This window comes from Drosophila albomicans, chromosome 4 (assembly GCF_009650485.2).
Source record: "Drosophila albomicans strain 15112-1751.03 chromosome 4, ASM965048v2, whole genome shotgun sequence".
Lineage (NCBI taxonomy): Eukaryota > Metazoa > Arthropoda > Insecta > Diptera > Drosophilidae > Drosophila > Drosophila albomicans.
Window position 1 is genome coordinate 1,024,559 of NC_047630.2, and position 13,766 is coordinate 1,038,324.

The following is a 13,766-nucleotide window of genomic DNA, read 5'->3' on the forward strand; positions in this document are numbered from 1 at the left end:
CATAGTTACATGAATGGACCGACACACGACATTTTCAAGTCCAATTTTTTCAGGCTTCAGGTTTCAAGTCAGGTTTTTTTTTTCCAATTTTTAATATGAAAATGTATGAAGACTAAAAAGTACAAACCTGTTTCGCTTACAGGCGCAAAAGCCGATCCATCCAGCAAATCGTGCCCTGGATTAGTGGTATCAAAGTTATTATTATCATGATCATCAGTTGTGTTTCTCAACTCTTCAGTAGCCATATATTTGTATTGATTATGATCAAAAAGTTCGTCGCAACAACCTTCTTCCTCGGAATCAGATAGCAGTGCTTCATGCATAAATTCTGGAGCGACCACCTTGTATTTTTCCTCCAACACTCCGGTCGTTACATCAATTACTGATACTTCCGTTACGACCTTTAGAGTCTCCACAGCAGTTACGTAACCTAGATTATTAGCAATATCTAAAGCTGTCTGTCCATTCTAAAAATACAAAATCAAGATAAAAACAATTTATTTAATTTCAATATTGGTTCGAAAGAGTAACTGTAACCAGAAAGGCAAGTAAATGAAATAGTTTCACTTTCAAAGCTATCGTTTAAAATGATTTTTTATATGAAGCATTCTAAATATAGATTTAAAAAATAAAAGTAAAATGAACTATGGAGTCGTTTTCTTGAATGCATATTAAACAACTCAAGCATATTTCAAATTAGATATAAAATTATACTACTCTGTATACAACATTATAATTAAATATTTGAATTTTCTTCTTTATTCATAATGCTTTTGATGCAGATATTTATAGTTTTAATTTGTAGTCATGCCTTTGCGCAAGCAAAGCATAAAATGTTTTCACATACAGAGCCCTTGCAATGACTTAAATTTCTTCTCTCATCGATACTATAGTTGTTGAGAATTGCTCTTTGCTTTTGTTAATTTAGATGAATATCTAATCAAATATGCAAGTACCTCCATGTAAGGATCAACAAATATTTGCTTTGGCAATCGATAATCACGTATAATATTTGCATTTGCAAATGCAAATGTGCTTGTCTTTCAAATATCCATGTCATCAACGAAGTTAACGGGTAGCGTTTTCTTTATTCACACAATATTCAATATTCACACAATAATAAAAGCTAAACAAACTTAATAATAATTAAAAATTCTGATTATTTGTTTCATATTTAACTTAAATCTTTCCTCTTAAGAGGACAAAAATACTAAAGCGAAAAAATGTTCAATTAACTGTTAATTTTTATTTGGCTTCTTATCTATGCTCTAATCGTACGTTCTTGACCGAAAACATTTTATTGTAATTGCTTCGCATTAAGTGCAAGCAGGTGGATGAAACTTCATGTGTTAAGTTATTTTGGTATAAATATTAAAAATATAAACAAGTAAGAAAGGTACAGTCGAATGTACTCGACTGTGAGATTCCTGCTACCCATTTTTAATAAAAGAAATATATTTTGCGATATTTTTCTCAAAATATACCGAATATACTGCAAAAATACTAAAAATATACCAAATGGTATGTTTGGTATATCAATAAAGTACCATTCAAATACCATAGACTGCACAATATACCAGATTGTCAGCCAATAGGCGTTTTTGCCCATAGAAAAGTATTTCTTTAATAACATACCCGCTACCCATAGGGTAGGAAATGTATGTAACAGGTAGAAGGAGGCATCTCCGACCTTATTAAGTATATTCTCGGTCAGGATCAACAGCCGAGTCGATCTAGCCATGTCCGTCTGTCCGTATGAAACACTGGATCTCAGAGACTATAAGAGATGCAGCTATAATTTTTCTCGACACCATTTGTTATGTTTGCACGCAGATCAAGTTTGTTTCAAATTTTTGCCACACCCACTTCTTCCCCGCAAATCAAATCGAATAACAAGCGTAAATTTAAAGCTAGACCTGCGAATTGTGTATACAATAATAACAATAGTTTTTATGATTCCTGTAAATTTAGTTGCGATCAGATAAAAAAGGTGGAAGTTATTAAACTTACTTTTGTATGGGCAAAAACGCCTACTTAGTTGCTTTGGCCGACAATCTGGTACATTGTGCCGTCTATGGTATATTTTGAATGGTGTACTATATCGATATACCAAACATACCATTTGGTATATTTTTAGTATTTTTAGGTATATTTTGAAAATAATACCGCAATATTTTGCTTTTATTAAAAAAGGGGTATCTCACGTCGAGAACTTCTAACTTAAATTAATTTTTCCAATTTTAATTGAAGGAACAACAAGGGCGCGTGTTTGGGAATCAGAACATCTTTGGAGCAAAAACATTGTCCAAAACGTCATAAAGAACTATAAGTGGTAAAATTTGCAATTTTGCGGATCTTTGAAATTTAAAAACAAATCTCTCTTTTGTTTTGGTTACGCATTTACTATTCTTATTTTAAAAGTTGTTGATCAACATCGTGCTTCTAAATTTCAATGATCATAAAATTTATTTTTCTGAGATTTCAACAACATCTTTCAACATCTTTCATGCCTTATAACCGATTTACCAGAATATTTTGAGTCTATGAAAATAAAATGAATTTAGCTAATATAAATTCATTTATTTTTTCTATAGTGTGCACAACATAATTATCGATTTTGAATGTAAACATAATGAGAAAACAAATACGATCAGCTATCTGTTAAGGTATTGCCCTTAACTTGGAAGTAATTGTAGTTTTCATTAAAATTCATACTACACGATATACAAATCTCTAAATGAATGGGAAAACACGACCTCTAAATATCATTGAATAGTATATATTATATGTAGGAACTTACTTTTGTAACAGCATTAGGATTGGCCTTATGTCGAAGCAGCAGATTAATGACCAGGGTATGGCCTTGCTGGGCTGCTTGATGAAGTGGCGTGTAACCCACTGTAGTTGTCATCTCAATATTGGCATCATTTTCAAGTAATAATTTTATTTCATTGATTTGATTATTGTGGGCAGCAATATGAAGAGGTGTATATCCTGATTTAGTGCGCTCTGAAATATTAGCACCCGCATCAAGTAGAACTTGTGACACGGCAACATTGCCTTCCTGGGCAGCTAAATGTAAGGGTGTTAAACCATTTTTAGCAGCAATGTTGGCATTCGCCTTGTGCTCAAGCAGCAGCTGAGCTAAATTAACATGACCCTCCTGAGCAGCCAAGTGAAGAGGGGAAAAGCCCGATTTGCTTAGAGCATCAACTTGAGCACCGCGTTGTAGTAGCTGCTGTGAAATTTCCAAATTATTCTTCTTAGCCGAAATATGAAGAGCAGTGTGACCATTACGTGCGGCGATTTGCGTGGATGCGCCATGATGCAAAAGTAACAAAACTACGGGCTGATGGTCATAATGGACGGCCACATGTAAGGGAGTGACTTCATTCTTGCCCTGACAATCGATGGCACCGCCCTTTCGTAGTATGAGATCTGCCACTTTCGTTTTGCCATATTTACTAGCCAAATGCAGTGGAGTGAAGCTCTTCTTTGTGATTGCATCGAGCTGTGCCCCGTTTTCGATTAACAATTGACATACTTCCTCATGTCCTTCTTTTACTGCAATGTGCAAGGCTGTGTACATATCCTTCGTTTTGGCATTAACATCGGCACCATGCTGTATCATCAACATAATTATGTCAATATTACCAAGACGTGCAGCGACATGCAACGGAGTTTGCCCTTCACGAGCAATGGATTCTACCTTGGCTCCATTCCGCAATAATATTCGAATAATATCATTCTGTAAAAACAAATATGATTATTAATTAGCTTAGTACAAAATTATAGTATTATTAGTAAGCTTGGCGCTCGATTTTTTATATACATTTATGATTTTTTTTATAAGTATTTCTTCATACTGTCTCAGAAAATATATTTCCTTGTAAATTAATTTCCGAAAATAATGTTTAGCAGTCTTATTTAGATATAAATTTAATTAAATAATTAATATACCAAGATAATAATAATACATATGGATAAATCTCTGGAGGAAATGTCACATGCGTGACCATCTAAAGTGGAAAAATCCTGTATATTGTAAATTTTTTTTCAGTATAGATTAATTAGCTCTTGATTAGCACTTTAATTTAAGCCAAAAATAATTTTTTATTTCATTTTCTGTTTTAAGATAATTGCAAAATGAACGAATTTTTATATTTTATCGTAAAACGATCCTAAAATCATCAATCTAAGCTTTAAATATAATGCTAAACCAGAGCTAAAATAATAACATTTATTTATTTTTAAAATGTTTATTTTATTTTATTTTTTTTTTCAATGTAAATAGAGTCAGTCGCATGCGACTAATTTTGTCAGAAGATTACCCATATATACTTAGAGGGAAAAGATAAATTATGCTTTGGCATTCTGCTTTTATAAGCAACTTTATGATGGCATAAAAATATATTGTAACTTAACTAAAACGCATCGTGAATGACGATGCGTCGCAAGCTGTAAGACAAGCCAGCAAATAAAAGTACTGACCTGGTTTGCGCGTGCAGCCAAATGAAGTGGAGTCTCTCCGCGTACAGTTGGCATATCAGGACTTGCATCATGTTGCAGCAAGTATATAACAATATTCATGCATCCTACAAATTAATAAAAGTATTTTAGACATACGTGCGCATTTATATTGAAATTGCTTTTAAACGTCTCGACTGACTCTGTGGTTGCATTTATATCTATATCAAAAATTATCAAAATCACGAGGGACTACATTTATTTGCTGACAAAGCAAAAAAAAAGGGGTTCATTTGTGTTCTGCATTTTTAATTACTATCGCAAATATACTTTTTTACTTTATTGTATTATATTAAATGATTCGTTCTCCCGCGGGCTTAAATGAGTAAGCCGTTTTGTATTTACATGTATTAGGTATGAAAACAAGACGACATACTCTGTCTGACATGGATCTCAGCAATTAAGTAAAAATACTCTGCATCTGAGTGAGCCACCAGAAATCACTTCCACTCGAATTTCACATATCAATTTGGTATATTTTTTTACGATTACAACAGTTTTGCATTTATTTAAAATTTGTACCGAGTATTTCCCAGTCCAGCTTACTCGACTGAATTTTTTATTGGCTTTTTATACCCGCTACCCATAGGGTAGAAGGGTATTATAACTTTTTGGCGGCAGGAAAAGTATGTAACAGGTTGAAGGAGGCATCTCCGACCCCATCAAGTATATATATTCTTGATCAGCAACAACAGCCGAGACGATCTAGCCATGTCCGTCTGTCCGTCCGTATGAAACACTGGATCTCAGAGGCTATAAGAGATAGATCTATAATTTTCGACAGCATTTGTTATGTTTGCACGCAGATGAAGTTTGTTTCAAATTGTTGCCACGCCCACTTCCGCCCCCGAAAATCAAAAGAATCGAATAACAAGCGTAATTTTAAATCTAGAGCTGCGAATTTAGGTGTATAACATATGTTACAATAACAACCATAGTAATTCTGATTCCTGCAAATTTGGATGCAATCAGATAAAAATTGTGGAAGCTTTTAAAGAAAAGGCAAAAACCCTTGTTACTATGGGTCTTAGATGCTTCGGCTGACAATTTGGTAAATTGTGCCGTCTATCGTATATTTTGAATGTGCTATATCGATATACCAAATATACCATTTGGTATATTTTTAGAATTTTTTTTGTATGTTTGTATATTTTGAGAAAAATACATTTTGCTTTTATTCAAAATGGGTAGCGGGTATCTCACAGTCGAGCACACTTGACTGTAACTTTCTTACTTGTTTTTATATAATTGTGAAATATTTAGAACGGAGGCACAAATAATAAATTTTAAAAATGCAAGAATTCCTATTTAGATATTTTGAGACCGAGTATCCTTTTATTGAACACTCTTGATTAAAGCGTTGTTGTGATTTTTCTTAGTCTCGAAACTTCGCAATGCATTTAAAGTTTTTATGTGACGCTCATTACTACCACAATAAATATTTTTATTAATACTATTATCTTTCAATTTCTAAACTTACCCATAAAGCTTGCGACGTGCAATGGTGTCAGTCCAGATTCTGTGGTGGCTGAAATGCTAGCGCCGTGTTTCAATAACAATTCCACCACCTTAAGACGGTTTTTTTTGCAGGCAATATGCAAAGGTGTAAATCCGTTTAGAGCGCGGGAATTCGGATCAGCGCCATAGTCTAGCAATAACTTAGCCACGAGCACATGGCCACAATGGGCGGCGACATGAAGCGCTGTCAAATAGTCAATGGTGACTTCGTCAACGGGTGCCTTATGGTCGAGTAGAATTCGCGCCGCCTCGTCGTGTTCGCCCTGAGATGACATATGGAGTGCTGATAATCCGTTCTTTGTTTTAGACATAATCGGTGCATTCAGAGACAACAGCAGCTCTATAACATCAACATGACCAGAGCGCGCTGCGCAATGGAGCGGAGTAAGACCATCTCGGGTAGTACTATCAATTTGAGCTTGCCGAGCAAGTAGAAGACGACAAACTTCTGTCTTACCCCACTTGCAAGCGACGTGTAGTGGCGTAATGTTGTGTTTTGCAGTAAAATTTACGTTAGCACCGTGCTCGAGCAATAATTCAGCAAATTCGCGATTACCATAATGTGCTGCAATATGAAGAGGAGTAAAACCAGATTTGGATACAATATCAGCATTTGTATCTTGACGCAACAGCATAATGGCGGCATTAATATCATTCTTCTTGGCCGCAATATGAAGGGCTGGCAAACGCACCTTGCCGCGCACATCGCTCTCGAGAAGCACAGCTACAACCTTTTCATGCCCTTGCTGCATTGCAACGGCTAAAGGAGTAAAACCATCCTCAGTAGCCAGTGATGGGTTCGCACCTTTACTAAGCAGTAGACGACAACAGCCATCGTGATTCTCCTGCGCAGCCATATACAATGGAGTAAATCCATTCAGTGACTGCACATTCACATTGGCATTATAGAGTATAAGCTGTTTGATCACTTGCTGTTGGCCAGCCAACGATGCAATATGTAGTGCTGTGTTGCCTTTTTTTGTTGCACTGTTTACGTTGATGCCTCGTTTTAAGAGCTCATTGCAAATATCAACAAATCCATCCTTTGCTGCCAGATGTAAAGCGTTCAACCCGTTCTTTAATAAAAAAAGGTTAAATTAAAAATTATGACATAACGTCGCTCATTGTAAAATATTCCAAAATCTTAAGTGCTTTTTTACGATTCGCTATCGTTGATAACTCTATTGAACCACAGTTACCCATAGGTAACCAAGTTTGAAACTTTTATTTTTGTAGTGTAGTAGATTGTTTTTGGTTACATTTTATCATTGAGAAGATGAAGTATAGTGTTAGACCTAAACTCAATATATTTTCTATTAAACGAAAGGAACAAATATTTCACTATACCAAATGTTTTTTGTATATTGAAATATTAAGACATGTAAGATATAGTAAAACAAGTTAGAAAGCTACAGTCGAGTGTGCTCGAGTATGAGATACCCACCACCCACTTTGAATATAATCGCAATATTTTGCGGTATTATTCTCAAAATATACCAAAACAAGTAAGAAAGTTACAGCCGAGTGTGCTCGACTCTGAGATACCCGCTACCCATTTTGAATAAAAGCAAAATATTGCTGTATTTTTTCAAAATATACCTAAAATACTAAAATTATACCAAATATATTTTGTAAATCGATATAGTACCATATTCAAAATATACCATAGACGGCACAATGTACCAGATTGTCGGCCAAAGCAACTAAGACCCCTAGTAAGTAGGCGTTTTTGCCCATACAAAAGTATTTCTTTAAAAACTTCCACAATTTTTAACTGATCGCTACCAGAAATCATAAATACTATAGTTATTATTGTATACACCAAAATTCGCTTGGAATTCGATTTTTTCGATTTGCGGGGGCGGAAGTGGGTGTGGCAAAAATTTGAAACAAACTTGATCTGTGTGCAAACATAACAAATGCTGTCGAAAGTAATTATAGCTCTATCTCTATAGTCTCTGAGATCCAGTGTTTCATACGGACAGACGGACATGGCTAGATCGTCTCGGCTGTTGACGCTGATCAATAATATATATACTTTATTAGGTAGAAGATGCCTCCTTCTACCTGTTACATACATTTCCTGCCGGCACAAAATTATAATACCCTTCTACCCTATGAGTAGCGGGTATAAAAATGGATGGAGCAGTACGAAGCAGTTGCACCACGCATGACCAACCTTTGCAAAGGTTCAAAGCTTTGGAAGCGTGCTCAGGTCAGTTGAGGCGAGCAGATTGTTGGTGAGTGACACACTCTCCGTTCCGCCAATCGAAAAGCACTCAATGCTTTTCGCTCACCCACAATGCGCTCACGCATAAGCAAGCACTCAAGTTACACTGCTCTCTGCTTCTCTCTCTCCCATAACTCTCTACCGCAGAGCTGAGCTTTGCGAAGGGCTCGGCGCTAGAAATGGCAATGCACTACGACGCAACAGCGGCTACCTAACCTGACCTCGCAAAAACCTCAAAGTCTTCTCATTCGCGTTATTGCGTCTTAAATCTTAAATCAATCCTTAAAAAGGAATCCAATTAATTGGCGCACAACGCGTTCGTAAGACCCTCGAATCAACGTTGATATAATGAACATTCTACAAATGTTACTGATCTCTAATGGAAAAAGTTTTCGAATTAAAGTTTTTTTATATAATAATGTTCAACCTTTATATTAAAATATATTAAGCCGTACGTAGCTTGTAAGAAGGTAATCTTGCACCCCGATGAAAACAACGGCACTATCTTAATTTTAATGAAGACAATATTGTAGATGACTGCTGTAACAAAATTATGCCGATTGGAAGCTGCAGGACCCTTATAACAACATTTTGCAGAGAAGTGCCCTACACAACCTGCGCACAGCAACTCGTACCAGCCACCTTGAACCACTAACAATCATCGATGATGGCGTCATCATCCTCAATGACGAAACAACGATCAATGGACAAATGGTAACCAGAACGTTCCTCGTTACATTCGACGACGAGCTAAAGATAAATAATAATAATAATCACCCCCCCTGCATTAACGGTGATTAACCTTACGGGTCACCAAGAGATACTTGCAAAACATAAATATAGAGAACCTACGTTACATTGGCGAAATGGAAAAGGGACTGGAAACACGGCCTATAATATCTGGAGTGGCCACGATCGCATTCTTGGCCATCTGCTTTATTATTTGCAAGCTTTACCAGGGACGCCAGCGAGTCCAACGTCAGCATATCCTTCAAGTTATCATTGACAGTTTCAATAAGTCCGAGGATGTCCTTCATTTAAGTAAGGGAGGAGTTAACACGGTCTTCCACCAACAGGGAAGATATCAAGCTGATCATGCATAGCCGTCATGATAATAATGTAAAGCTAGCGACAACACCAAACAGCACAACCAACGAGCAATGCACTACGACGCAACAGCGGCTATCCAACAATATATACGGGCAGCCGGGTCAGCACTTTCAGGGCATAGGGCTAGATTTCGTTATAAGAATTTATGTACTTAGCAGTTACTTTTATTTCGGAAATAAATAGTTCCGGTCATGACATCGCGAAAGCCCCAAAGTCTCCTCATTCGCGTTATCGGTTCTTAAATCTTAAATCAATCCTCAAAAGGAATACAATTAATTTAAATAGAAATAAGTAAGAAAGTTACAATAGAGTATGCTCGACTGTGAGATACCCGCTACCCATTAAAATAAAAGCTAAATAATGCGGTATTATTTTCAAAATATACCGAAAATACTACAAAGATACTAAAAATATACCAAATTGTGTATTTGGTATATCGATATAGTGCCACATTCAAAAAATACCATAGACGGCACAATATACCAGATTGTCGGCCAAAGCAACTTAGACCCCTAGTAAGTAGGCGTTTTGGCCCATACAATAGTATTTCTTTTTATCTGGTCGCAACCAATCATAAATATGATACTATTTTTATTATTGTATACACCGCCGTGGCGGAAGTGGGAGTGACAAAAATTTTAAACAAACTTGATCTGAAATTTAAATTATAATTGTAATCTCTTATAGTCTCTGAGATCCAGTGTTTCATACGGACAGACAGACAGACGGACTAGGCTAGATCGTCTCGGCTATTGATGCTTATCAAGAATATATATTTCATATTTCCTGAATCGTATAAAATAATCCTTTTAACATTATATTTGAAGTATTTAAAAAAAACAACAAGAAGTAGCAAACTATAGTTAATAAATTAAACACAAAAAAAAACAAGTAAGAAAGCTACAGTCGAGTGTACTCGACTGCGAGATACCCGCTACCCATTTTGAATAAAAGCAATATATTTTGCGGTATTATTCTCAAAATATACCAAATATACTGCAAAAATACTAAAAAATATACCAAATAGTATATGTGGTATATCGATATAGTACCGCATTCAAAATATACCATAGACGGCATAATATACCAGATTGTCAGCCAAAGCAACTCAGACCCCTAGTAAGTAGGCGTTTTTGCCCATACAAAAGTATTTCTTTAATAACTTCGACAATTTCTATTTGATCGCAACCAAATTTTCAGGGATCATAACTACTATAGTTATTACTGTATATACCAAAATTCGTAACTCTAGCTTTAAAATTACGCTTGTTATTCGATTTTTTTGATTTGCGGGGGCGGAAGTGGGCGTGGCAAAAATTTGAAACAAACTTGATCTGCGTGCAAACATAACAAATGCTGTCGAAAAAAAATTATAGCTCTATCTCTTATAGCCTCTGAGATCTAGGTGTTCATACGGACAGGCGGACAGACGGACGGACGGACAGACGGACATGGCTATATCGTCTCGGCTGTTGACGCTGATCAAGAATATATATACTTTATAGGGTCGGAAATGCCTCCTTCTACCTGTTACATACATTTCCTGCCGGCACAAAGTTATAATACCCTTCTACCCTATGGGTAGCGGGTATAAACAGATCAGCATTTAGGAAAACCCAACCAGAGAAGTGGCGAGAATTCATAACTGTTTACGATGTAGCTGTCTTTATGGCGTGCGCGGTGCACGTTTTTATATACTTTCTTACATATTATTAATAGACTAATGAAGCTTACCGCATTACAGCTATTAATGTCCATGATTAGACCATCATTGATGAATTCAAGTACTTTTCCAATGTCACCACTACGAGCTGCTCGCAGAAATAAAATAGTTTCGTCGTTCTGAAAAATCACAGAATGAGTATTGCATGAACAAATTTTTATTCCAAACTATAGTTACGTGTCAATTGTCTTTATTTTGTAATATTGTACTATTTTTTTCATTCATAATTTTAATATATAAAAATATTTCTCCCGTTCGACATTCTCTGCGTACTCGCGGTCTAGAAATATAGTCGAAATTTCAAGCAAAAGTAGGCGTGAAAAACCGCGATTTTACAACTTATTAATTTCTATCGGCGACCGAAAACAATATATTACGATAATGAGGATTGAGGACACAATTGAATCAATACTTCTTGCGGCTGTAGAATACAATAGAACCATTCACTCTGTAACGAATAAACGACCCATTGACATAATTCACTCATCAACCATGGAGCTTAATGCAGAAATTAGAAATAAAGTCTCAAATGCACAGAACATACAACTACAAAGATTAAATAAAACAAGACAAGACAGAAATTTTCAAGTAGGGGACAAATTTTTCGTAAAATCAAATAGGAGGTTGGGAAACAAACATTCAAATTTGTACACTCAAGAAACCGTGGAAACAGAATTGAGGACCCCAGTCTTAATAAAAGGGTGGGTCCATAAGGACAATTTGAGGTAATTATAATACATTTTATTTTTTTTTTTATTCTTTTATTTTCTACACGCCAGGATTTGGACAATACTTCTTCCCGCCATATCAATAACAGCCAAAATCACCGATTACACGGCTTCAAATTACATACCAAGCTTAGACGGAGATGTGACCATTTGGAAAGACTTCCAATATCTAAAACACTTGACCAACTTAACCATGCACTCAGAAATAGTAAAGGACACAGAAGAAATGGAAAACCAATTCCCTCGGTCACATATGAGGCAGATATTAGACTCAGATTTAGGACACATTAGGACTCTCATAGACACGCTAGAAGCACCTATTAGGCACCGCATTAAAAATCGTAGCCGGTACTCCAGATTTCGATAACTTTGAGAAAATTAAATTCACGCAATAAGAACTCATAGAATCAAAAATAGGCAGACAAATATTAACACAAAGACCCAAGAACAATTGAATATCCTAACAAACACAGTAAACATTTTAATAAGAAACGCAAAAACAGAACAGATAAATACAGAAAATTTATATGAAAAATTGCTACCAAGCAATAGAATAATTATTTCTGAACATGAAGCTTTAATGTTGTCAGTTACACTTGCGAAAATTGGAATAATTAACCCCGCGATCTTAGATTCGAATTATTTACAAAATTGAATCAATGAACATTCTACAAATGTTACTATTGATGTAATGGAAGTTGCTCAAATTAAAGATTTATTAAATAATAATTTTTTACACTTTATACTAAAATATCCTCAATGACGGAACAGCCACGATCAATGGACAACTGGTAACCGGAACGTTCCTCGTTACATTCGACGACGAGGTAAAGATAAATAACACCATATACCACAACTTGAAGAGCTACGTAAAAAAATCACCAGCCCCCGCTGCATCAACGGTGCTCGACATTACGGGTCACCAAGAGGTTCTGAGCTTACTATACTTGCAAAAATTAAATATAGAGAACCTACGTTACATTGGCGAAATGGAAAAGAAACTGGAAACACAGCTTATAATATCTGGAGTGGCCACGATCGCATTCTTGGCCATCTGCTTTATTATTTACAAGCTTTATCAGGAACGCCAGCGAGTCCGACATCAGCATGACCTTCAAGTTATCGTTGACAATAACTCTCTGCTGCTATGCCTTTCGCATGAATCCTGTACTTCCCCGAATTTATTTTCAACATATACTTATGTAAGCAAAAAATTATAGTTTGCGCATCATTTGAAATTATTTGAAAAGTGCTGGACGTACCTCGCGTAAAGTGTTTATTGTATTGTGAGGCATATTTAATGAAAATTATTTACTTTTAAATTAATCATTAAAAGGTGAAGAATGTGATTGAAATTTGTTAATAAATGAATTCTTTAATCTAACATATGTTAAAGTTCAATCTAATTGAAAAACAGCTGACGAATTCTTAAGTTGCTTGTAGGTACCAAAGTATGAAATCAAAAGAGAAAGCTTATTAAATGATGATATTGAGAGGATTATCAACTTTGATTGGGATGTCTGCACTGACGAAGAAAGTGCTGATGAAATGGACGATATCTCTTTAATGCTGGAGAATAATTTAAAAAGTAAATTGGAAAGGGTGAAGCAATAGAATAGATATTGAAAATTTGATGGAAGAGAAATTATCCAAGAAACTAGTGTTGTGGCTAATAATTGCTTTGTCGATCCCAAGACATTTAAGTGGAGAACAAGGCCATTTGGGTTGCAAGACTGGAGATCAAATGAAAAGGTATATCGGAATTTTATTAATAAAAGTACAGCAATTGAAAATGGCAAAAAAGTTAATTTGAACTATAATAAGCTTGTTCACAATACGTCCTTTACTCGACATTCTCAAACAAAGTTTGGGTAAACTTTCATAAGGAAAACATCAAAGCGTTGATCATTGCGTACAAAAGTAATCAAAT

At 35.5% G+C, this 13,766-nt stretch overlaps 1 protein-coding gene across 2 annotated transcripts in view; it reads right to left on the reverse strand.

Annotated features, from left to right (window-relative positions):
- LOC117573246 (ankyrin-3) overlaps nt 1-13,766 on the reverse strand; it is a 34,048-nt gene that overhangs the window by 12,666 nt on the left and 7,616 nt on the right. For both annotated transcript variants that reach the window (XM_034256305.2, XM_034256306.2), the window contains exons 3-7: nt 11,120-11,227; nt 6,008-7,121; nt 4,492-4,595; nt 2,801-3,748; nt 128-467 (exon numbers count right to left, since the gene is read on the reverse strand). In XM_034256305.2, coding sequence (XP_034112196.1) covers nt 128-467; nt 2,801-3,748; nt 4,492-4,595; nt 6,008-7,121; nt 11,120-11,227 — 2,614 coding nt within the window. The remainder of the gene's footprint in view (nt 1-127; nt 468-2,800; nt 3,749-4,491; nt 4,596-6,007; nt 7,122-11,119; nt 11,228-13,766) is intronic.